Here is a 27676-nt window from a genome sequence, read left to right as displayed (position 1 = left end):
TATTGCGCGCGCATGAGCTTGACAACACTCTCCCAACGGCTTGCCACTGGTTTAGTACTTATGCTCGTAAAGGAACGAAGTACATATTTCTTCTACCACAACTACTACTACTACAACAACAAATAACTACTTTCATCGACCACCTCAACCTTTGCAGGTAATGTTTGACAATTTATGCTTTTAATATTATTAACTATTAATTTCCATGTCGGTAGTATTTTGGTAAAAAACGCTGAGGTCGTAGTAACGTTACAAAAATGTACTACATCAGTATGTAAATACAGTGTGTACTTCTACTGTAATGGATGCTGATTGCGATGATAATAATGATAATTTGAAAGCAGAAACATATTTTAATAAGTATATTATAAATAGATGTGAGCACCCATTAACTGCTGCATTGCAGCAGGCCCATAATGATACAATTTGAAGTTTGAACTTAGTGTAAGTGAAGAATTCAAGATGTCAGCTGTCATGTTTGTTATACCAAAATAATATCTTCATTTTTATTTATTTTTTTACATTATTTGAACATTTAAGTATCATATGTGACTGCTATTATAAGTGACTGCAATGTTGCTTTTGTCCCCAGGCTGCAATGGAAGATTACTTGAGAATAGAGAAGATCGGAGAAGGTTTGTTGGAATGTTTCATTGACCAGCACCATCACAACATTACAAAGGATGATTATGTTCTTGGCGTAAGGACCGTGACGCTGATTTTTCTTTTTAAAAATCTATTTATTTATTTTTTTAAACAACAATATGTGAATATTAAGGAATAATTTCGATACAACTTTGAAAAAATCACAGATCGTCTTCTACAGTTATAAGTAGGAAAGGGTTTTATGCTGCCGATTCCGATCATCCATGAATAAGGTCAGCCGATAACAATCACATTTATGAACCGTAAATGTTTTAAAGTTGTCCTATTATGCAAAACCAACTTTTCTTTTTTGAGATGAGTTGGAGACTTGTCCAGGGTATACCCCGCCTTCTGCCCAAATGTAGCTGGGATAGGCTCCAGACAACCCCTGCAGCCTAGAGAGGGACAAGCGGTATGAAATGGATGGAGATCCGTATACCGTATTTTTCGCATTATAAGGCCCACCTTCAATGAATGGCATATTTCAAAACTTTGTTCATATATAAGGCGCACCTATGTCAACAAAACAGTCAGATAGGTCAGTCAAACTTTATTAATAGATTACAAACCAGCGTTCTGACAACTCTGTTCACTCCCAAAATGAATGAACAGCTGATTTACTCGTGTTACGTAAATCAAACGTTAGTGCTATCACAATATAGTAACACTCCAAATAGTGCAGAGCAATAACAATATATCAATAACTCAACGTTGCTCAAACGTTAATGTCACACAACACACAAAATAAACATGTAAAGCTCTCTTTATGAAGTTATTCCTCATTCACAAATCCCTCGAATTCTTCTTCTTCAGTGTCCGAATTAAACAGTAAGCGAATACGGCATCCAAAATGGCCGGCTCCGTCTCGTCGAAGTCGTCATTAATCGAGTCAGTGTCGCTGCTGTTGTCCAGCAGTTCAGTGACAATTCCTGCCTTCCTGAAAGCTCGGACCACAATTCAGACTGAATCAGCCCAGGCATTTACAATCCACTGGCAGATAGTGCCGCATGTCGTCCGGCGCTGTCTCCCTGTCTTGGTTAGGGTTGGGTATCGATTGGAACCGGGACTAACTTTTCCGATTCTCCCGACCGTAAAAAAAGAATAAGTCCGCCGACCGGAATAAGAAGCCGCTAAATACCAATGAAGAAGCGCCCACCGCCGGAAGTGTTAGCATAGCCGAGCGAGTCAGTCAAGCATGGATAGCGGGCGTCGGCAGTCGAAGTGTGGCTTTATTTTACTAAAAAAAATGAAATATCGGCGAAATGTAACACGTGCGACAGGACTGTTTCGTGCTTAGGAGGGTGCACGTCAAACATGATGAAGCACCTCCGTGTACAAATAAATGGGTGTCCCGTCTTCGACGCGCTGCGCAGACCGTCCTCCTGTGCCTCTTCCTCTGGCTTCGACGCCCAGCCTGGCACCTCGGTGACTGCATTGCAGTCCGAATCCGGTAAGTAAAACAATATATATGCAATAAATAATGTGTTTTGCGCCAACGTCGAGGCAGCTAACAAATTAGCCCGCATATTTTTTCATAGACAATTTACAACCTGCTAGCCAGGCTCCGCGATGTGCTCAGCGTACTCCGTTCACCGTAGCGGCAATGGGGAATATGTCGGTGTCACAGACGGAAGAGTGCCACAGAAAGGTCACTGCACACATAGTCAAAAGACTGCATCCCTTTTCAGAGGTGGAATCTCCAACATTTAGGTTAGTTAAGCAATAACGTTAGAGCTAAGCTAATTGATACTGGGCTAAACAGTAACAGCAACATTACATGTTTGTTTATGTTTGCAGGGATATGGTGAAATCTCTCAACTCAAAATAAATACCACATTCCAGGGACTACCTGTCAAACACATTGATCCCGTCATGGTACAAGAAGAATCGGAACCGAGAATAGTCAGGAATTGGAATCGAAACAAAGAATCGGAATCGTTCAAATTCAAACGATACCCAACCCTAGTCTTGGTGAACGTGTGTTTGCCTTCTGTCATTCACTGTTCCCACGCAGTTAGCAGTCTAGCTTCGAATGCCCTGTGGACACCAATATCTAGCGGCTGGAGTTCTTTTGTCAATCCAAACGGAATGACGGCGAGTATTGAATTAAGCGCGTAAGCGTGTCTCTTAATGTGATGCTATGAGCTAGGCTAGGGAATATAACAACTACACTACCCAGCATGCAACGGGAATGACGAGCATGCGCGGTAGCCCTGAGAAGCGTTGTTGTATGTCGCCAAGACTCGCCATGCCGGCAGTTAGAATGTGGTTATGAGCACGGTGTGAGTAAACGTTAAGAACTTAGCCAACACGCCTCGTCTGCATTATTTATAATTAGACAGACAACACACTTAATAGAAGCCATTTTGGGGTCTTTACATAAACACACAAATGGAAATGAAACGTCATATATCCCAGCATGCACCGCACGCTTCTTCTTCTACGGGGGCGGCGGGGGAAAAAAAGATGGCGGCTGTTTACCGTAGTTGCGAGACCTAAACTTTATGAAAATGAAGTTTGTTGTGGCTCAATATTTGTCCATATATAAGGCGCACCGGATTATAAGGCGCACTGTCAGCTTTTGACAAAATTTGGGGTTTTTTGTAGGTGCGCCTTATAGTGCGGAAAATATGGTAAGTCCCGAAAATTTGAAATAAAAACATAACTGCATGGCACAAATACTTATGAAACAATATTGCCTTCTTCCAGGCGGAGATGCACTCAAGGTGGCTTGGTTTGGAGGAAGGCTTCATTAAATAAAGCGGCGCATCCTAAAGAGACAGTCAGAAAGCAACTTAAAGATGGTCTATAAAACTGAGTGCAAGGTTTGGACCAACCCACCACCATTACTTGTTTATGTAGTCCACAAGGGTGTGTTTTGAATGTAGGGAAAACCAGAATATGACCCCTTTTAATATATTTATGGCGAGCAGTGTTTGCGTTAACGCACTTTTTGTGTCTTTTTACACATTGAAATCAGAAAGGACGCGAAATTCTGGAAGTCCGTGTGTCCCCCGGACGCAGGTTTGTTTTAATTTTTTGTATCCATTTTTCGCCTTCCGTCGGTGTTTTGTTTATATTTGCCGGGTCAAATGATTAATTATTACTTATTGGTCGACTTCAAAGTAATTCACTTTTCGGTACAATTTCTTAAATTTTGATTCGCCGGAAGTTTTATTGATCACAAATACTGCATTTTCGGTATTAGGACCCACGTGTTATTGTTTTCGCCATGGTGAGCAATAAACCCAAGAAGCGAAGGTTCAATGAAAAGTGTCTTCAGGAGCCACTTTTCAGCAAATGGCTCACTTATGAAGATGCAAAGATGTTTTGCACGCCATGTAAACGGGCTAATAAAAAGAACACCTTTACGACCAGGTGCACTGATTTTCAAATATCCAGCCTCACCAGGCACCAATAAACACCCTCCAATTTGGGTCCCTACATTTCAGCTCTTTGGTCGGAATGACGGGACCGTCGATTTGTTACAGCTCTTTATTTATGTTTTCCACAAAGCCAACCAAACATCCACCATGCTATTAACACTCCTGAACATGCTAGCGCTCTCTCTCCTAACTTGCCCACTCACTTACACACATCACTCACCCCACATATTGCCATTCTTAAAGGAGCACACAAAGCTCATGGCCATCACAAAGCCAGAGATGAAATGCTAGAGGCATTGAGTGCCACTGTATTAAATGACATTGAAACTAGCTTGCAAAATTCTAAGTTTGTTGGCATTATTTGCCATGAAAGTGTAGATGTGGCGGTTTTTAAACGTCATTCACATCGACGTCCCACTGGGGTGAGTTTTTCCTTGCCCTTATGTGGGCTCTGTACCGAGGATGTCGTTGTGGCTTGTGCAACCCTTTGAGACACTTGTGATTTAGGGCTATATAAATGAACATTGATTGATTGACTGATGATCTACATACAGGTGAGAATAATCAATTAAATTTGTCATGTGCATGTATGCGCTGGCACACGATTATCATTTCATGACCAAAGCAAAAATCTTTTTACACGCCGGACCTCAGCCTATTGCTGCAAATGAACAAAGGTGACCTAAATGGTACCAAATTTTAAGTCATTCAAAGACTAAAACTCAAAATATAGAAAAAAATACCACCAGCGGTAAAGTTTAGATCCATGATGAAAAGAAGAAAGTGAATGAATGTTTATAACTGAATGCATAAAATGTAGTTTCCTTTTCTATTCTTTTTTTAATGAATTAAGTAACATTTATGACAACCTTTTCCAAAACACAATATAGAATGTGAGATATAACAGGATAATGCATCAGTGTTTCCCACACATTCATTTATTTGTGGCGGCCCGCCACGAAAGAATTACATCCGCCACAAATAGATGTGATTTTTTTTTTGTTGTCCTGTCCAGCTTCTCAGGCAAATCATATAGTTGATGTAGATGCCCATATAGGCTGTTCAGATTTACTTTACAAAAGAGAAGTGTAGGATACTTCTCTCGTTGCCTTATTTGTATTTGACCAATACTGTTTTCTGTTAATTTGTTACTGACTGTGGCAGGACACCTCTGCCTCTGTTTCACTTTATGTTGCTGGTAAATAATATGGTTGTAGTAGTAGGCGAAAGTTAAATTATTTAGTATGCACTAATTAAAGGGGCAGAGCTTTAAGAGACATTTTAGCTTTTATATTTTATAAGATATATTTTTTGTAAGAACCACAATTAATAAATATATTTCAGTGAATAACTTATTGTTCAAATCTGTATATAAATATGTACATAAAGTGTTGTAATTATATTGTAAAATGGATGGATGGATGGACGTTTAAAACAAAACTGTTATTATTAATTAGTAAGTATACATTTTTTGAGCCTTTTTAGAGAAAATCATATCATTGTAGTAAATTATGCAAATTCTCGATGATGTCATGGTGACCACACCCATAGCCACGCCCCCACCGCCACAGGTATCTTGGCAGTTTATGGGAAACACTGATGCATACATTTATCATTTATTTTCAAAACGGTTACAAAAAAGTGGGACCCCAAAAATTTACTGTGGGGCCCCATTTTTATGATTTGAGGGGGTCCCTGCAACCCCATTTTGAAAATTCCTAGCACCAACACTAAGTGAGTGTTATTAACAGTAGGCGTGGGACAAATTATAGATTCTCTGATGCATGTAGGAAATTCTGAATTGATGGACAAATGTCCAATTATCGTTTATTTATGCATGTTTAATAAAGTAATATCGACGGCTCTAAAATGCAGATCTAGCGGAACAGGAAGGGATGAGGAGAGGACAAGTTATGCGAACTGTGGCGCTAAGGTAGCTTAATTGTGAAGTAGTGAAAAAAGAAAAGAATAAAGGCTTTGTCCACTTCAACAAAAGGCTAACTGGAACCACATTACAGCAGAAAGTAAACCGCTAAGAAGAGCAAAACAGCAAGTAAATTAACAAAGTCAGGAGAGAGAAGAATATTTACACGGTGCGAGTGCGAAAACATGTCTGTCTGCCATAGATATGAAAGAGTAAATAGACGACACTAATTCTTTGAGCTGCAAATTTATGGCAACTGGGGGAAAATTGTCTGAACATTTTGTGGTTTTAGAGGGCATGAATATTGAAACAAGGATGCCCGCTCACCAAGTAGGGGCATGTATTTATTTGATCATTTAGTGGGAAGCTACAGTTCTCACATATTTAGTCTTCCTTATATACTGTATATCTAAGCGGAAATTACACAATACCTCTTACGTCAGCAGCCAAAGAAGGATCTGTTTATACATATTATTAAATAGGCTCCATTTATCATATATAATTATAATATACAATGTAATAATTAAATAATTTACAATGTAATAATTAAAGATGCCTACATACCAGTAATTGAGTTATAATTGACTTGTATAATGCCCAAACATTTCATCCTCTAATTGACAGTGTAGCAATATCAAAACAATATTTAAACTATTTTATTATATTTTATTCCATACAATTGTTTGTACAAACTTCATCCCTGAATTTGTAACATTAGCAAAAAACACAAAATAGATTTTGTGAAAGTGAAAATATTGAGCTTATCACTCTAGTATAGATCATGATACTACCATTGGTATCGACACTACCAATATATGGATGGGTTCGCCCTCACCTTCTGTGTACGCCTGGCAGCACATATTATCCTCTATGTAACTAATTAATTTACTTGTTTTATTCTGTTAACAACCGCTTATTTTCTGCTGTAATACACTTTCATCTACACTTCTTAAACTCTACTAAGCACTTATTTCTTCTTTGTCTGCTCCTGCACATCCGTTTTTTTGTGTAACATGATTAGCCTCGCCCTTCATTGATAATGTTACTTCAAATACATTTATTTTATTTGCTGCAATGGAGGTGATGATTATTCATTTAGGGCATTAATTTAGAGGGGCCGCTCCGCACTGGGTATGGACATCCACAAACCGCAGTAGCTGCTAGCAGTAGCCTCGTCTGTCTACAAAAAGACCACGCTTCAAGATATAAGCCACAAGTAATATATTTGTGTGATCAGCATTGAAAGGCAATGATTAGCATTTGGCGATCACAAACTTCTCCACAGAAACTGGCAAATAATGAGTGTTGGACAATCGATTGGAACTCTACTATAGCATTTTTTTCCATGCGCAGCCATCGTTTTTTGGCGCAAGGAACATGACGTCGATAAATTTACGTCTTTGATGACGACGTATTTATTGGATGCTGTAAATATGTAGTTGAAAAATCGTCTCAGCACTAATATATATTATAATCTTATATTGTTTATTGTAATACAGGTTGATTTATTGCATGCGTTTATTGGAAAATACAAGAGAAGAGGGCCTTTAAAAAATATTAACATTAAATTGCAATTGCAATTTAATTATTTTCCAAAATTGTTCAGCGCTCACTCCGCGTTTCCTTATTTATTCCCACATCCCATCAAATATGACAACTGTTTCTTATGCTAGTATTTGATAGTGGCAACCTTGCAGGCACCTATGGGGTGGTGTTCAAGGCGAGGCACAAGGCTACTGGTCAGATTGTCGCAATGAAGAAGATCCGTCTGGAGAGTGAAGAAGAAGGAGTTCCCAGCACTGCAGTGAGAGAAGTCTCCCTGCTGCAGGAGCTGAAGCATCCAAATGTTGTACGGTGAGAAAATGATGCTACACTGCACATAACCACTCACTTGACTTTATATAGGGACCTATGAAATCAATTTTATTGTTTTTAAATCCCTTTTTCTTTTCTAACTTGTTTTTTTTTCCGTTTTAATTATTTATAGCGGTACACAAGGAGATGGAAAAGGGTGGCTACTTGGTGTCAAGCCCTTATATGTTTTCTGGAAAGCCCCGGGGGTAAAAAAAAAAAAAGAGGGGGCAGTATCAAGAGTCCAACAAAGATGCAGTAGCTGTGTAAAGTAGCCTGCATTAATTTTACCTGAGCCTCTGCTTAAGAACAGCGTTACATTTATTTTTCTAAATTTAGGGCCTTAACTGGCATTATAAAGCATAACATTTGCTGTCAAGATGCATTAACAATGTTCATACAATTTAGGGATGTCCCGATCCAGGTTTTTGCACTTCCGATTCGATACCGATATTGTTTTTGCACTTCCGATACCGATACTGGCCTATCCAAGCATGTATTAAAGTTTAAAGTTATTTAGCCTACTTAGTTGTCAGAATCATGTTGAAAAGGGTTTTAGTACTCTTGATAACAACTAGCCAGCTGAATTAGGGGAGTTTGAATAACACACAATGGTTGGTAACAAGAAACGGACCTGTTTATTCAAGGATAAACACAAAATAGACAAAATTATACATGACAAACAGAAATGGCATCATTGAACTAGGGCTGGGCGATATGGCCTTTTTTTAATATTGCGATATTTTAAGGCCATATTGCGATACACGATATATATCTCGATATTTTGCCTTAGCCTTGAATGAACACTTGATGCATATAATCACAGCAGTATGATGTTTCTATGTGTTTTGATTCATTGATTGAGACTTTTATTAGTAGGTTGCACAGTGAAGTACATATTCCGTACAATTGACCACTAAATGGTAACACCCGAATAAGTTTTTCAACTTGTTTAAGTCGGGGTCCACTTAAATTGATTCATGATACAGATATATACTATTAGATATATACTATCATCATAATACAGTCATCACACAAGATAATCACATTGAATTATTTATAATCCGGGGTGTGGAGGGGGGCGCCGGATGTAAATGTCAAAAAGACAGCTAAAAGAATTTGATATGAGAATAAATCTAAAGTTAAAATATAGGGTAGAAATGCACCCATTTGCAGAAAATGTAGTCTTGATTTTCAAAATTTTCTTTCAAGGCTTGCATGTCTACATTAAAACATTCTTCTTCATACTGCATTAATATATGCTACTTTTAAACTTTCATGCAGAGAAGGAAATCACAACTAAAAAAATCACTAATTTTTTCATACGGTGTTGATGTGGAATTTTTGCCTCGGCATTTTGATGGTGTGGGCGTGTGGCACCGAATGGAGATAAGCGTCTCGACAGACGTTACAATAATTGAACAATGATGACGAAAACTGTTTTCTCTGTCATGTCCGTGTGTCGAAAATTGTTATGCGCTCATTTTTTTAATTTGCTTTTGTGCGTGCTCAAACGCAGAGGACGCTTGAGCAGTGCGCAATTGCACAGGCGCGCATCTAAGAGGGAACGTTGCTCGCACGGCTGCGCTAGCATCACAGCTAACGTTAGCCATGCTGCTACCTCTCTGCTCGGGGAGTGCGTATACGTAAGTGACGTGTGTAAGGTGCGCTTGCTGTCTGTGAGAGGGAGACAGAAAAGAGTGAGTAGAGCCTGTCGTGTAATGCCAGCAGCGAAAAGCAACTGCGTGAAAATCCACAGACCTGTGGATGTGTTGAAGGTGTGCTGAAAAATGTGGAACGGAAATTAGGGAGCAGCAGAAAAGTGGAATCCATCCATCCATTTTCTACCGCTTATTCCCTTCAGGGTCGCGGGGGGGCGCTGGAGCCTATCTCAGCTACAATCGGGCGGAAGGCGGGGTACACCCTGGACAAGTCACCACCTCATCGCAGGGCCAACACAAACAGACAGACAACATTCACACTCACATTCACACACTAGGGCCAATTTAGTGTTGCCAATCAACCTATCCCCAGGTGCATGGCTTTGGAGGTGGGAGGAAGCCGGAGTACCCGGAGGGAACCCACGCAGTCACGGAATGTATTATTTAAATCGGTGCGTTGGAAAACACGGACCAGAGTTTTTTTTAAAAACTGGATCTGGATCGGCATTTTCCCATGCCTTGCCGATACGCATTTTTTGGCAAATATCGGCGGCCGATCCGATCCAAATATCGGATCGGGACATCCCTAATACAATTGTAGGCAAGGACTGATAGTAGGGCTGGACAATTACCGTATTTTTCGGATTATAAATCGCTCCGGAGTATAAATCGCACCGGCCCAAAATACATAATAAAGAAGGAAAAAATCATATATAAGTCACACTAGAGTATAAGTCGCATTTTTTGGGGAAATTTATTTGATAAAATCCAACACCAAGAATAGACATTTGAAAGGCAATTTAAAATAAATAAAGAATAGTGAACAACAGGCTGAATAAGTGTACGTTATATGACGCATAAATAACCAACTGAGAACGTGCCTGGTATGTTAACGTAACATATTATGGTAAGAGTCATTCAAATAACTATATCTATAGAACATTCTATACGTTTACCTAACTTTCTTTCTGCTGCTCGATTGCCGTTTTCTGCTGCATATTTCACTACTTCCAGCTTGTAACCGGCAGTATATGTTTTCCTTTTCGGTGCCATTTTTGGTCAGCCCTTCTCAGTTTTTATAAGTTACAGCCGATGTTGAAATGATCAATTTTCATAGGTACGGAAGTAGTAGCAGGTAGCATCTTTTTTTTCACAATGCACTTCTGCCATGACCCGCCCCCGACAATTTTCTATTGGTTGACGTGTGTGTGACGATTGCTGATATACGCCTAGTCTCTTACGTGAATGAGATAAATAATATTATTTGATATTTTACGGTAATGTGTTAATAGTTTCACACATAAGTCGCTCCAGAGTATAAATCGCACCCCAGGCCAAACTATGAAAAAAACTGCAATTTATAATACGAAAAATACGGTAATCAAATTTTGATTTCGATTTCGATTATGGCTTCTTACAATCATGAAAATATAATAATCTAAACAAAATTTTAACGGACCGTACAACGCGCATACAAAACATTTTCTGGGTAGCTAGCAATGCAGCTAATGGGAGCCATCAATTCTACTACTAAATTACTTTAAAAATGCATTCAAAAACCGTCATCAATACTTCATGTAACCTGTCTAATAACCAAACTGTGGTGACTTTGTTATTGTAAGAGCAAACACTGAGGAACTCTTTCTCTAGCGTAGGAACACATCGGCGTGCTACGGTGTTAGTCCTAAAAGCTAATTACGGCGAGAGATAAGCTAGCTTCTAGCACGAAACACGTTTGAGTTTGTAATGCACAACACAATGCGATAAGACACCAATCTATACTGACTGGAAAAACATGAACAATTACCGTATTTTCCGCACTATAAGGCGCACCTTCAATGAATTGCATATTTCAAAACTTTGTTCATATATAAGGCGCACCGGATTATAAGGCGCACCTATGCAACCATTAGATAGAGCTGCGCTAAAGGGAATGTCAACAAAACAGTCAGATAGGTCAGTCAAACTTTATTAATAGATTACAAACCAGCGTTCTGACAACTCTGTTCACTCCCAAAATGAATAAACAGCTGTTTTATTATTTTCCCTGAGGTAAAGTCATTGACGTGGTGTTTTGTTTATCTTTTAACAACAGCAAGGTATAACAGTAGTGCAACAGTTATATCACATAGTGGAGGGGAACTTTTCCCTGATTCAATAAACACGTAAAAAACAGTGATACTGTTACGGTAAATCAAACGTTAGTGCAATCACAATATAGTAACACTCGAAATAGTGCAGAGCAATAATAATATATCAATAACTTATCGTTGCTCAAACGTTTATGTCACACAAAATAAACATGTAAAGCTCACTTTATGAAGTTATTCCTCATCCACGAATCACTCGAATTCTTCTTCTTCAGTGTCCGAATTAAACAGTTGGGCGAATACGGCATCCGACATGGTCCGTCTCGTCAAAGTCGTCATTAATCAAGTCAGTGTCGCTGTTGCTCTATTCCCGTGTTCTACTGCGTGACTGATCGTCTTAAGTTTAAACTCTGCGTCGTAAGCGTGTCTCTTAATAGGAGCCATTTTGGGGTCTTTACATAAACAAACAAATAGAAATCAAAACAGCACGCCTCGCGCAGTCATATATCCCAGCATGCACCGCACGCTTCTTCTTCTACGGGGTCGGCTGCTTACCGTAGAAGAAGAAGTTCTAACATATAGAACATGCTATACGTTTACCAAACAATCTGCCACTCCTAATCACTAAATCCCATGAAATCTTATACATCTAGTCTCTTACGTGAATGAGCTAAATAATATTATTTGATATTTTACGGTAATGTGTTAATAATTTCACACATAAGTCGCTCCTGAGTATAAGTCGCACTATGAAAAAAACTGCGACTTATAGTCCGAAAAATACGGTAATTAAAAAAAAAAAAAAATTAATTTTTTATATTTTTATTTTTTTATTTCTTGTGAGGCCCGGTACCAATCGATCCACGGCCCGGTGGTTGGGGACCACTGCCTTAAAGGAGATTGGCGGCGAATGAGGAAGTTTTGTTGTGTGTCCGGCAGGGAATTGCAGACTCACGGAGACGAAAGTGTGTACACGGGAGGTAAAACCTGTTGGAATTGTGCCATTTGTTATTATACGATTGGTAATAAAATAGCATCGGACATTGTGTGTTTCTTTTTGTGGTTACAATAGATGACTTTAAGTTGTTTTCAAGTTAAAAGAAAATGTATTTTCAAGGTGTGGTGGTAATAAAAATGCACTGTCAGTCCGCAACATTGAATTACATTAAGGGGAAACCCTTGTACCAACAGGCACAACCCTGGAACACGACCGCACCCCTCGCCGTTCTGTAGGCACTAGGGTTGTACGGTATACCGGTGAATGAACCAAAGTAATGTGTAAATAATGTAAATAACTAGATGAACCATTTGTGGCTGTGAAGTGAACACTAGTAAGTAGAGATGTCCGATAATATCGACCTGCCGATATTATCGGCTGATAAATGCTTTAAAATGTAATATCGGAAATTATCGGTATCGTTTTTTTATTATCTGTATTGTTTTTTAAATTTATTTTTATTTAATTTTTTTTATTAAATCAACATAAAAAACACAAGATACACTTACAATTAGTGCACCAACCCAAAAAACCTCCCTCCCCCATTTACACTCGTTCACACTCATTCACACAAAAGGGTTGTTTCTTTCTGTCATTAATATTTCCGGTTCCTACATTATATATAAATATATATCAATACAGTCTGCAAGGGATACAGTCCGTAAGCACACATGATTGTACAGGTTGCTGGTCCACTAATAGTACTAACCTTTAACAGTTAATTTTACTCATTTTCATTAATTACTAGTTTCTATGTAACTGTTTTTATATTGTTTTACTTTCTTTTTTATTCAAGAAAATGGTTTTTAATTTATTTATCTTATTTTATAATTTTTTTTAAAAAGGTCCTCATCTTCACGATACCTGGTTGTCCAAATTAGGCATAATAATGTGTTAATTCCACGACTGTATATATCGGTATCGGTTGATATCGTATCGGTAATTAAGAGTTGGACAATATCGGAATATCGGCAAAAAGTCATTATCGGACATCCCTACTAGTAAGGTTATAAATACTGTATAGAGTAGGCTAACCCATGTGGTTCCTGTGGATGTGAACACAAGTTGTAATTACTGTAGTGACTAAAAAATTTTGTGACTGAAACCGACAGAATGATTCATTTAGATGAATGGGGTATGTATTTATGGAACAAAATGTTTTTTTAACCACAAACTCACAAATTATTTGCAAAGCAACATCTTTAATGCAAAAAATGTATTACTTTTTTTTATTAAAAAAATACTAGTATTATTCATATATTGATACTATTTTTAGTATCGTTACTGTCAATATATATCAATAAATTATATATCAATCTGCCCATGTCTGTTAACATTCAGGAGCTCTATCCTTTGGGTTAATTTACTCAACCTTCAATCTGTGTATGATAATTTCCTGAAGTTTCAATTATCTTGTTCTGTATAAAAGTTATGTTCTTTCCAATATATCCTCCAAATGGGCTCCACAACGTTGGAGTCTAACTTGTGTTTGTCACACAAAATTGTCAATTACTGGAATTTATTCTTCTTTGGGATTTTAGAATGGAGAATTTGACACTGCAGACACTTTCTGTTCAAATCATTTTTTGTTTGTGGATTAAAACATTTTGTTCCTGAAATAATCATCAAACTTGTTTTATATGTTGATACACATTCTTTTACAGTACCTCAAATTCAAACTGCACTTCAATGTATTTTCATTTTTTTTAAGATACGGTATTTGAGGTTTTTTTTTAAAACGCCAAAATCTGGCTAAACGCCTGCTGTTTGCCAAACCACAGGTGAGAAGCAATTATTTATATATTGAAATAGTTGTTTAATAAATGTTCACTTGAAATAAAAATCTAGTATTGTTCAGTGCACCACTGATGCTTTGTTTTCTGCATAATTAAGTTTGTGATGACAAGCAAAATAACAAAGGACATTTGAGAAGGAGGGGTTAACCCTAACCCTGGCCCTAAAACCAAGGTACAGACCGTAGTGTGGGTTACCTGTAAGGTTGCACATCTATAAAACAAAATCATAGACAAAATGACAGTTGTCAGCTGTTCGCAAATAACCTCGATCAAAAGGGACAATCCCACTTCAATTAAAAAACATAATTTTAATTGAGATCGAATTATATGAAAAAAATTATCATGATCGTTTTATTCGCTATATCATCCAGCCTTATATTGTCTGCAGAATTTTGAAGACAAAAATTAATTTATTCCATTTTGGATTAAGACTGACAAAATGTGTAAAAAGTGAAGTGATGTTAATACTTTCCGGATGCATTGTAATTGCCCATATTAAAAGCAAAAAATCAGGAGGGGAAATTACAAATCCAAAATAGTTCACCTCTTTCTTTATCTCTTGTTGGGTCTTCTGTTTGTTTTTTGTTGAATTTATCCCACAAAACAATTGTTTTGCGCAAAGGTATGCATTTTCAACGTGAAAGGTTGTTGATGATGTCACTACTGCTGTCCATACGCAGTGGGTGAGTTTTGTCAGCAGCAAGCAGAAGTAGCACAGCTGCAACGCAAATTCACTCTGGATTTTAGTGGTAAAACTCAGTCTATCAACATCACGCATCAATGCAGCAAGTTTTGATAATAGTGGCCGCTATACAGAGTTAAAAAAAATGTTTTAGGTTTATAACACTACTTTTTGTGGCCGCTAACACAGGTTTGACTTTTAATACTCTATTATAAATTGGCGGTTTCCAATTTAGAAAAAAAATACATAGAGCAAAGAGCAATGTCCTGTATGTGAGAAAAATTTACCCAAGCACTCTGTTAATATCCAATTTGTTTTATTTTTTAGACTGCTGGATGTCCTGATGCAGGAGTCTCGCCTCTATCTCATTTTTGAGTTTCTGTCCATGGACCTGAAAAAATATCTGGACTCCATTCCATCTGGCCAGTACATGGAGCCTATGTTGGTCAAGGTACGTTTTCAATGAATTGACTGTAACACCAAAGAGGTTCATTAGCTCTTCAAAAAAAATTAGCAATTTGTTAGTTTTATAGCCAGACCTGTGTGTTTACTTCTGTACCTGACGGTTTCGGCTACAACTGTTGCCTTCTTCAGAGGTTGTCACGTGATGTTGCTGTGGCGTGACAACCTCTAAGGAAGGCAACAGTTGTAGCCGAAACCGTCAGGTATGGAAGTAAACACAGGTCAGGCTATAAGAATAAAAAATTGCATTGACTGTTTAACACTTATAGTCGTATGTGCGTTAATACACTTAAGGCTTGATCTACTGAGGTCCAAATAACACATGCTAAATAGTGTGTGCAAAGGAAACAATTGTGTGTACTAATTTTGATTTGGGTGTACACGTTTTTACAAGTACAAGGTGCAGACCGCTCTATTCAATTAAGGATTTTGCGTGGACTAAGCGGCTTTACCATGAAGACACTAACGTCCCTCCAACATTCATGGTATCAGGCTCTCCAACATGTGGGGTTTTGCAATGTTTTGAAACAAACAGCACACATCCATAATCTGTACCACCTTTTTTGCAATATAGATTCGCAATCTATACAACAGAAACATTTTTAGCACATCAAGACAATTTTTCCTAAATGAAACACCAATAAACCACCAGGGCCCTTGTGTAACATGCTGGCATACGCACAAAAACCTGCCGTACGCCTTTTTTCACAGCAAAGTTGAGATGTATTAAGACTGGCGTTGACGTGGAAATTTGCTCTGCTTCACACTAACTCCACAGCTGCCTTACACACATTTCTATATGATGCTTTGACGACACACAGAGGTGGTCACTCGGACTTTGCCAACAAATGATGGTTATGATTATGATTGATTTGTCTTAGACATTTTTGACAACGATTTCAACAATGTAAAAAAACATTGAGGCAAAGACTCGAGATTCACTTTTTGGCCAATGAAGTTAATGATTTACATTTATATCAATAATTGTGAGGACAGCTATTAATTTATGTAGGTGATTATTCTATCACCTATTCCTGTCACAATGTGTTCCTGTGACTCCAACGGACAGCAGCAAAAGCCAGTAGCAGCACACTGGTACCTCTAAGATCAAGGAAGAATGAGCTGTTACAGAAAGCAGCTCTCCTGTAATAATGAATTGAGTAATCAAACAAATGCCAGTCTTTCCGTATCCTTTGTGATATGCTGGCATGTGTAAATGTAAAATGTTTCAAACAAATCCATCCATCCATTTATTACGAAGAAATAACCGATAAAAAAAGTATACAGTGATTATATTGTAAAGTAATCATATAATCATGATATCTGTCTATTACCTGACACCTTCTATGTTAGCTACTTCTCTTTGTTTATAATGTCTATTTTCTGCTGGATCTACTCTATTTTATGCTGCAGCTGTTACATATACTGTAATATTGTACATGGTAATTGTTATATATTGTATATATGATATAAACATATAATACAATATAATATATCAGTATATATCATATACTGTACATATATCACGTATATATGTTATATTTTATATTGCTACAGTGGTACATTTTTAGTCTATTTTATACCTGCATTGTCCTTTCCATCCTTACACTTTCCATCCTTTGTAATTGAGCTACTGTGTGGAACAATTTCCCTTGTGGATCATTAAAGTTTGTCTAAGTCTAAATAATAATAATATTAACGCAAGTAACCATTTAAAACAATTTATACTTTTATTTCTCATTACTGTGGAATTGGTTACCATTGTACTGTAATTGGAAAGTAAATAACTTTGTCATAGTAAATAGATAAACAAAGCAATAAAATGGGCTCTCATTTCTGTAAGCAAAAATTTAACTTGAATAAATATTGAGCATTTTAAAGGGCATTTTTTTCCCCCGAGTTGAAAAAACAAGGTCGCACGTTGTTTTTTTGTTTTATGCCAGCCACGTGATCACGGCATTCTCGCTGGTTTGTCTGTGTTGATGGCTATGTATCTCTTATCCAATTTGAAGCTGTAATAATATAACGGAACATTTGGCTTAGTAATCATGTTTTTTTCCTCCTAATTTTTTCTCGATTTGCGGTATTTTTTACTGGCGATTTGCAGGTAGGGAGGCTGTCTGTTTGTGCTTTCTGTGTGTCTGTGTAAGTGAGCGGTCTCGCTCTTTTCCTACTGAAACAAAGATGACCGTAAAGAGGGCTCACTGTGTTCAGTTAATTCTACTGTTAAATGAACGCCTTTGGGTGCTGAGAGCAATGCCCAGAGTGAGACGTCTTTCTCACGGTTTGGCGGGAGAGACAAACAACGCGATTAACAATTCTTATTGGCGAACATTGCTGTCACTCAAATGCCAGTGACAGCGGAGAGGAAAAACTCAGCCTCTACTTACTAATTAAAAGCTTGATTTCGATTAATATTGCAGCCCTACAACCCAGTATATTAATAATATACAATATAGTAATTATAGATGCATAAATAATTGATTTACTCTTAAATTGTAATTGAATCGCTTGTGCTTAAAGATTCCTACCTCTAGTGGGTACACTGGTTACACTTCTTGTTGCATTCCACCATGAATCAAAGAGCGTCCAGTATGGTCCAAGTCCCATAGCATTGTTAGTATAACTTGCTAGTTGTTTTACATTTTCAGGTCACGTCATTCTCATCTCATCATGTTTTATCTCTTTAGAGCTACCTCTACCAGATCTTAGAGGGCATATATTTCTGTCATTGTCGGCGAGTACTCCACCGGGACCTGAAGCCCCAGAACCTTTTGATTGATAACAAGGGTGTTATCAAACTGGCAGACTTTGGACTGGCCCGGGCCTTTGGCGTTCCAGTCAGGGTTTATACTCATGAGGTGAGATTCTGTTTTTGTTTTTGTTTTCTTCAAACTCCTTGGCTTAGGTCAGTGATTTACTTGGAGGAGAAAACTTACTTTCGATAGTTTAGTCTTTATTTGAAGGGACAATGCACAGACACATTAAACTCAAAGACAGATATGTTCTGCACCAGATGGCGTGGTGCAGTTGGGTGAGTGGCCGTGTCAGCAACCTGAGGGTTCCTGGTTCTATCACCACCTTCTACCAACCTCGTCACGTTCGTTGTGTCCTTGAGCAAGACACTTCACCCTTGCTCCTGATTAGTCGTGGTTAGGGCCTTACATGGCAGCTCCTGCCATCAGTGTGTGAATGTGGAAATAGTGTCAAAGCGCTTTGAGTACCTTGAAGGTAGAAAAGCGCTATGCAAGTATAACCCATTTACCATTTTAGCTAAACAGCTAGATTCCATCTGCAGAACCCCGGTTACATGAATAATATTTGCAATAACATGCAATCAAACTACAACAATAGAAATATACAATAGTATGTAATCAAAAAGAACAGTCAAAAAATGCCTTCTCACTGACAATAGCTGCGTTTCCATTGCAGTTTTTCACAAAATAAAAGCAATATTTTTAAAATTTCGACAAAGTATATTTGCGACTTGTAGGTGTTTGCATCAAAGGGTGTTTTTTGTCATTAGCCGTATTTCTCGTATAATCATCCCGCAAGACTCCACTTTGAGGAAGGCATTGCAGCCACTGCTGTTGCCGTGATGTCAATAGAAGACAAAGGCAGCGGGTGATCGCTCAAAGACTGCGTCCTTACAGCCCCCTTGACATTGTTCCAACATGTGGGTCTCTCCAAGCCTGCGGGTCGGCCTTTATACCCAGGAAAGGACCCGCGAGACGGACGACCCGTTGTGGCGATGCCGCCTCGCTCCCCCTGGCCGACCGATCAAAAGCGAGGCTTAAACAACCCGTCTGCCCTAGTTGTCCTGCATTGGCGCCCTGTTGTAGCGGTGTTTAAGTGAACTGTAAATGCAAAAAAAGTGTTTCTATCATGTTTTGCAAAACATTTCAATATTGAAACGTCTCAAAAACCACCCCGTGTTTTCTCGATATTTGAGTTTTTTTTTCCATTACCAGTTTTTTATTTCGATATTTAGGTTTTGCACATTTCTAAGGGTAATGGAAACGCAGCTATAGACCATACATCCTCTCATTCACATCTGTCATCATTTGTAAACATTAACCATACATTCAATTTGTCAACACTAATTATGAATAGATATGTTTTATAGCTCATAATAAAGCATTCTCAAGAAATTAATAGACTTAGACTTCCTTTTTATTGTCATTCAAATTTGAACTTTACGGTACAGATACTAGATAATATGATACACATTAAGGCCATGTCCACACGAACACAGATACTTAATAATCGCATACTTATCTCTGCGTTTAGGCCTCTTGTCCACACGCAGACGCATACTTTTGTCCTTAAATACGCAGACTTCTGCAAACGCTGGCCAAAGTGTAGAGATCCAAAACTCTCCGCTTAGCGTATGCGTGTACACGGCACAAACGGAGACTTGTGGTGACGTCACGGTTGTGCGCTTTCATTTCCAAGCTCAACAACACTGCCTTGCTGCTTTTAAACACACTATAAAATGACTTAATGTACGTTTGAACGTAATCATGCTTCTATTTTCACTCAATATTAATAAAAAGGACACATCAAAATGGGCTTTGCAACACTCCAATACAGTTGACTGTCATTAGCGCCAGCCAGCTGTTTTGGATATGATCACTGTCAAACTTCCACCTGATGGGACAACTTTGACAAGCAAGACTTTTGCTCTGTGTCATAAGAAAGGTGCAACATTATCTCATGAAGTTAACTTACGTGTCTTGTTTCCATTTTTGTAGATGGAGCTGAGCGCGACCGTGCTCGTGCGTAAAAAGCGACCAAACTACTACAAAATAATATGATGTAGCATCCTCCATGTAGTGTGTACTGATGTTAAAGACAATATACATTTCATTGTAGGGCTGGGCGATATGGCCTTTTATTAATATCTCGATATTTTTAGGCCATGTCACGATACATGATATATATGTGGATATTTTGCCTTAGCCTTGAATGAACACTTGATGCATATAGTCACACCAGTATGATGATTCGATGTGTCTACATTAAAACATTCTTGTTCATACTGCATTAATATATGCTCATTTTAAACTTTCATGCAGAGGGAAATCACAACTAAGTCAATTTACCAAAACTGTATTTATTAAACAGTTATTATGCAGTGGCACAAAAATTCATGTCATTTCCAAAACAGAAAGTGCAAGATTGTCAGAAACATTTTAAAACAAGCTATTAGTGCACTTTTGTGCTTGATGTCACTAAGATGACATATCAAAACCACACTAAATTAAAGTGCACTTTTTGTACAGAACGCCAATACAATAGTTTAAAACAAATAAAGTGCACTTTTGTGCATGATGTCACACAAGATATTTCAATAACTGTCAAATAAAAATGAGCTGCATAATAGGAAATCAAATAGTGTATGTCCTTCACTATGTGGTAGGTTCCTGCGGACGTTATCTCCTTCTGTTGTTGACTATTTTTTTCATACGGTGTTCATGTGGAAATGGTTGCTTTGGCATTTTGTTGGTGTGGCACCAAACGAAGATGTTGACATGCAGAGTTTCAAGCACTCTTCATTCTCTAGCAGGTGACTTTTCAAATGATGCTACATTAGTAGAGCTGCTACTTTTTGTATGTTTTTGCCACATACTTGACATTACGGTTGTATGTTCGACATATTCCCGCTTGAAGCCAAACCACCGCCACACGATGGACCCGTGCTGTTTTTTTTGGTAATTAATTCTTCCTTCATTTGTTACCAGATTCGCACCTTCTTTCTCTCGTATTACCACTCGCTCCGCTCCGTTAGCACCACAGCTAATGTTACCATGCCGCTACTCCGCGGGGGCGTATACGTATGTGACGGTATGTAAGAAGGTGTGCTTGTTTTACGTCTCTGTGAGAAGGAGAGACAAGAAGGAGTGTAATGCCCGCAGCTAAAAGCAACTGCGTGAGAGCGTATACTCGAATATCACGATATAGTCATTTTCTATATCGCACAGAGACAAACCCGCGATATATCGATAAAGATAATGTACATGTCATTGTATGTCTGAAGTATATCAAAATAAACATCAAAGGAGGTGTAATGCTGCACCAAGTCAGCTATTGCTGCTTTTTTCAGGCTTCTGATTGGACAAAATGTGCATGACAGCAGGTGTATGCGTTTGTGTGTAGACATAGACAGTTTTGAAACTACACTTGTGTGGATGGAGATCGTTTTAACCCCAAATGTGTGTTTTTGAAACACTCCGTGTTCGTGTGGACATGGCCTAAGTTGTCATGTGGGTCAAACATAGTGCCCACCTAAGTGTCCGTGTGAGCAGTTTTGATTGGTCCAAAACCACTTTTTAAGTTCTACTGTGAATAGAGAATAGTCCGTTTGACTTTTCAAATCTGTTGTGAGGTGGTTCCATTCCCTTATCGCTTTATATGAGAAGGCTGATTGGGCTAAAGGTTTTACATCTGGGTATGCTACCCTGCCCCCTGGTGGAGGCTCATGTGTTTTGAGTTTTCCCAGCAGACCTGAACTACACAAAATGCTTAAGTGGTGCTGGTGCAGTGTTATTTAAGATTTTAAGGGTCATTTGTATTGATGCAAATGTTTGAATGTCGTCAAAATTTTACATTCTATATTTTTTAAGGACAAAAGAATGGTGGTGTTGCTGTGGTTTTCGGTCGGGGATTTTGAGTAATTGGTGTGCAAGGTTTCCAATGGCCTTTAGGTGGCTTTACTTGTCTAGACCAACATGTTATACAATTATATTTGTTTACAAAGTACATTGTTGCCGTTTTCTAAATGTTTAATGTGAGACAAGAGACATGTCGCCATCTTACTACCTTCTCCGTGGCTGCTATAAGTTTTTTGGCAACCATTTCAGCGTCTTTTCCCCAAGAATAAATAACTGCGTCATCTGCATACATTTGGATATTAACATCCTCATACAGATGGCAGGTTGTTTATATACAGGGAGAACAGAAAAACTATGAACACTGTAATATATCCTATACATGACTTTTACGTCTTCAAGACACTTTCATCACCATGGACAGATGGATGCCAACTAACAAATAAATTTATGCTATGAAATTGACACATTTAAGCTTGACTTGTATGTGCAGCTGTCCACTTGGACAATCCAAATGTCATTTGGACAAAGGTTTCATAGCCAGAAAGATAGTTTTGTCCACAAAGGCATGAAGTGTTTTTGGAGTAGTCAGGGTGAGCGTTTTCAACCTAAGAATACAGTAACTTATCAGGGTAGTGTACAAAAACGCCATGTGTGTTTAAAAAAAGGAGCTTCAGGTTGTGTGGAGATGTTGCAGTGTTGTCTTGACATATACAGTATACCATCACGACCATTCTAAACACACATCCTCTTACATGAATACTGGGTCGGTTCAGCAATATGTATATGTTTTCAGGTTGTAACTCTTTGGTACCGAGCCCCAGAGGTTCTCCTAGGTTCGCCCCGATATTCAACTCCGATTGATGTTTGGAGTACTGGCACCATCTTTGCTGAGCTTGCCACCAAGAAGCCACTGTTCCATGGGGACTCTGAAATAGACCAGCTGTTTAGAATTTTCAGGTAGTGTTTAGTTTTGGTTTTTTTCCACATACTATTAAAATAGAATGTAAGGCCATTAAAAATGTGAATTATTTGTTTCGCAGGACGCTAGGCACCCCAGGCAATGACATTTGGCCTGAAGTAGAAAGCCTACCCGACTACAAAAGCACTTTCCCAAAATGGAAACCTGGCAACCTTTCATCAATGGTGAAAAATCTGGATGAGAATGGCCTGGACCTGTTGGCAGTAAGAAAGCAAAACAACTTCCAATCTATTTTTAGAATTCAAGTCCTTAATCTGCAAGCATCATGATGGGAAAATGTTTAGAAGATGGCAATATTTGATCAATAGACAGCCTATTGGTGGTCCCCGTATCAACGCTACACTGACTGCCTGTAACTGCATCACTCAAGGAGTTACTGCTGCGTTCACTTGTGTTTATGTAGCCGCTCGCGTATTGACGCTTTGCAGGCTGTCTGAGTGTATATTACATGAAAATGCCATGTTCCACGTTTGCCGGTAAAAGAAAAGTAGACCGTGACAGCAGTTCTAAGACAATTGGACTGAATAATTAGCATTTATTCTCCTTCGAAGGAGCACAAAACTTGTGATCTTAATATGCCAGGAGACTATCGCTGTTGTGAACATGTGCAATTTAAAACGGCATTATGAGACGAAGCACAGAACATTTTAAAGAGACATTTCTTTGATATACAGTGGTGAGAACAACAATTAAAAGCATTGAAATCCGCATATCAAGCTGGAAGTAGGATTATTGTAACCGGATCTATCCTAATAAATGGGCCTTCATTGAAAAAAATATTTTCTTGGCCTCAAAGATTTTTCAAATGTCCAACCGAGTAGCAGACTTGGCCAGACTTGTGACTATAACCCGACCACAGCACTGTCAGTCTGCACCACTCTGAAATAGAATTCAGCTTCCGCGCCAAAACAACCTCCACACAGCGGAGATTAATCCATGTAAATATGGAGAAGTTGAGGAATGTTTTACCCAACATGTTTTAATTTTCTTTTCTTCTGACTACATACTGGACAAGAGAGCATTAGCCTTACTCACATACATATATTTTACTCTCAAGTCTGACCTTTCCAGTTCAGCACTCAGAGGTCTTTGTGCAACATAGAGTGATTTCCAAGTTCCTATTGTTGTTTCAACTTATGCAAAGTCCAACTCATCTCCAACATTTTAAATAAAAATGAGTGTAACACATCCGTTAGTTCCAGCTGCGATGACAGTCCCCTTCTCTCTTTAATTATCATTGTTTTCTGTCTAAAAAGGAAGCTAACAACCTGAGTAGTAGACGAAGGTTGTGGTTCCTCACTGACTTAACGTCCATAAAAGCATGCATGTCCAGACTGTGAACCAGGGGTCATTTGTGTTAGGTTTTTATTAGAACGCGACACACAAAAGTAAAGTTCAAATATGGTCTTGTTGCGAAGCCAATAAAATCTATTGTTTTGATTAATATGATGTATGGTCAAACCCCTAGATAGTTAAAGTACAGATGATTGTCACACACGCACTAGGTGTGGTGAAATTTGTCCTCCGCATTTGACCCATCCCCTTGTTCACCCCCGGGAGGTGAGGGAAGCACTAGGTAGCAGCGGTGGATGCGCCCGGGAACCATTTTTGGTGATTTAACCCCCAATTCCAACCCTTGATGCTGAGTGCCAAGCAGGGAGGTAATGGGTCCCATTTTTACAGTCTTTGGTATGACTCAGCCGGGGTTTGAACTCACAACCTACCGATCTCAGGGCGGACACTCTAACCACTAGGTCACTGAGTAGATGCTTGCTTTAATATTTATATTGTACACAGTAGATGTGTAAAGTTTTCTTTTTTTTACAGAAAATGTTGGTCTACAATCCCTCTAAAAGGATCTCTGCACGTGAAGCCATGATGCACCCTTATTTTGATGACTTGAACAAATCCACCTTACCTGCCGCCAAGATCAGCCTAACTTAAAACTCTTGGATGACTTAGTTACTATGCATACCCACAATATATGCCAATCATGTAAATACTTTTGTGTATTAGTGATCAATATGTGAGACTGTCCTTTCAATAAACTTCCTATTTGTGTCTGTCAACTCCATATACCTCTGAAATTGATTACTTAACACCTAATAGATTTGACTTGTAGTAGGTGTGTAAATAATTCCTTTAAAAGTATTTTTTCATAGTAATTTTTGGGGTAATACTTCACTCCGTCAAGGAGATACAGAACTAAACTCAAATATCGATTCAGTTTGGTCAGGTATGAAAACCAGTAAGGTTAGAGCAAAAGCAGCATTATTATAGAATAGATAATTATACATCAAATGGTCTTTATACATTTCCACCAGCAGTGTGATTCTAAGGAAAAAACGAAAGGAGGATTTTCATCACAGACAAGTAGAAATCATCTGCTTTCACTCAAACAAAATAGTGCATGATTTTACTGACCTCATGTGCAATGCAGCTAAATTATTTGATCTTATGTTTAAAGGGCCCCTCTAATTCTGACAACATTGACACTTGTTTCATTGTTCTGGGCCTAAAAAGTATGTCTACAAGTAAAATTCCCCCCAAAATAGACACAGTAATGATTTTAGGTTTGTTTACGAGTTTCAGAACACTTTGAAACACCCAATTTTAACTATAAAATGTGGGCAGGCCTGCTGACATTATGTACTGAAGAATGGAGGTACATAATTGATATTTTGTAGAATGTGTTTTGGTTTCATCAATATCCCGAATTATGTTATTTTTGTTTGATTTTAACAGAAAGTATCACAATAGTGATAGACACAAGTGAAAGACTGATTCAGAGCCTGTGAAAAACTCTTTGTATATTATGTGCTGTACAAGTTTTTGCCGCGGGCTTTCTTTTTGTAACTTTTTTTTAAAATGTTATAAACCTTTATTCAATATTAATTACAATTTCAGCATAGCAGTGATTAAAAATCCCTTATTGACATTATCATTAGACATTTATAAAAATTAAAAAAAAAGGACAATAGTGTCACAGTGGCTTACACTTGCATCTCATAAGCTTGACAACACACTGTGTCTCATATTTTCACAAAGATAAAATAAGTCATATTTTTGGTTCATTTAATAGTTAAAACAAATTTACATTATTGCAATCAGTTGATAAAACATTTTCCTTTACAATTATAAAAGCTTTTTACAAAAAATCTACTACTCTGCTTGCATGTCAGCAGATGGGTAGATCCTACTGAAATCTTATGTATTGAATGAATAGAGAATCGTTATGAATCGGGAAAAAATGGTTTTTGAATCGAGAATCGTGTTGAATTGAAAAGAAATCGATTTTGAATCGAATCGTGACCCCAAGAATCGATATTGAATCGAATCGTGGGACACCCAAATATTCACAGCCCTAGTAAATATGTAGTGAATGTAATGTTATGAATAAATGATACAAATTTATAAAAGTAGTTCCGATAAAATCGGAAATGCTGTAAACCATAACGTAACTTCCTGTTTTTACTGGTGCCTCACATAACAAACCAATCATCATGCTTGTCTTTGGCTTGGTTGGCTCGGTCACGCCAAATTTCTTCCCCCTACAAAATCCTTCCCCCTACCCCCCATTTACTTCCGGGGTCATTTCCTCTTACTTACGTCATTGACAGCGATCGATAGCACTTCGGCTTTGACTGCCCGTCGCTGATAGGGTACTTGTTTTTTTAAATTTTTTATAATATAGCGTTAACAAAACGTCTGTATTTGCAAAAATATTTTTCCCGGCATTTGCAATGGATGTAGTTACCAATATTGTTAATTACCAATTAATTTTGAACACACAACTGAATTTCGTATGAGTCCATGTCCGATTAGTGCTCGTATAGATGGCTCGGTGGTGCCTCAGGCTGGTGGCCTGCCGACACCTCGTTGGGCTTTTGGCTGCCCTGGTGAAGAAAGAGATCCACTCAAACAGTCTGTCTCTGTCTCTTCTTGGGGTGTGGTTCAGTCCATTGGGCAGACTGTGCAATGGCATGTGCGTGCTGGCCGAAATTGGGGAAAACTCAGGTAGAGTTGGAGCTGTGGGGGCTTTGGTCCAGGCCCTCGGCTTGCTTCAGGCCTCCTCGCTGCTTCGGCACTCCCGACACTTCTTTCCACAGCTGCTGGAGTCCCGGTGGACCCATTGGCTGGCAACCTTAGTTGTTCTCGTCATCGCTGGCAAGGTGTTGTCTCTCCTCTCGGTTCCTTCCAGTCAGGTATCGGGTGTTGGTCCTGGATTGGCTTTGACCGTGCCCCTCTTAGCGAGTGCAAGGGAATCTGGAGTGGCTGCTTTCATCCTCAAATCTGCACAGAGGAACTGGCACACAAATTCTACATTTTGCAAACTTACCATTTTGGTCTCATGGTCTTTCCACCTTCCTAGAAAGCTGCTGGTCCTGAGAAGTGCTGATCTTGTGACTGAAGAAGATTAACCTGTTTTCTTAAAATAGGTGCCGTTGTTTGACCTAATCTTTTTGGGGAAACCATGTCGGGATATTAGATCATTCACAAAACATTTAATTACTGAATTGGCACCCTCCTTTGAGGTTGGGGTTGCTTCCGCCAACCACTGCAATTGTCAATCTAAATCATTACGTTCC

At 38.5% G+C, this 27676-nt stretch overlaps 1 protein-coding gene across 1 annotated transcript; it reads left to right on the top strand.

Moving 5' to 3' along the window:
• Window positions 1–25156, top strand: cdk1 (cyclin dependent kinase 1). The gene is made up of 8 exons (XM_062058888.1): window positions 1–157; window positions 593–635; window positions 7653–7809; window positions 15360–15483; window positions 18185–18355; window positions 22902–23065; window positions 23149–23290; window positions 24915–25156. The coding sequence occupies exons 2-8, from the start codon at window positions 599–601 to the stop codon at window positions 25029–25031; spliced, it is 912 nt and encodes a 303-aa protein (XP_061914872.1). The 5' UTR covers window positions 1–157; window positions 593–598; the 3' UTR covers window positions 25032–25156.
• Window positions 25157–27676: the final 2520 nt, after the last annotated feature.

This window comes from Entelurus aequoreus, linkage group LG09 (assembly GCF_033978785.1).
Source record: "Entelurus aequoreus isolate RoL-2023_Sb linkage group LG09, RoL_Eaeq_v1.1, whole genome shotgun sequence".
NCBI lineage: Eukaryota > Metazoa > Chordata > Actinopteri > Syngnathiformes > Syngnathidae > Entelurus > Entelurus aequoreus.
This window is presented reverse-complemented; position numbering and strand designations above follow the sequence as displayed.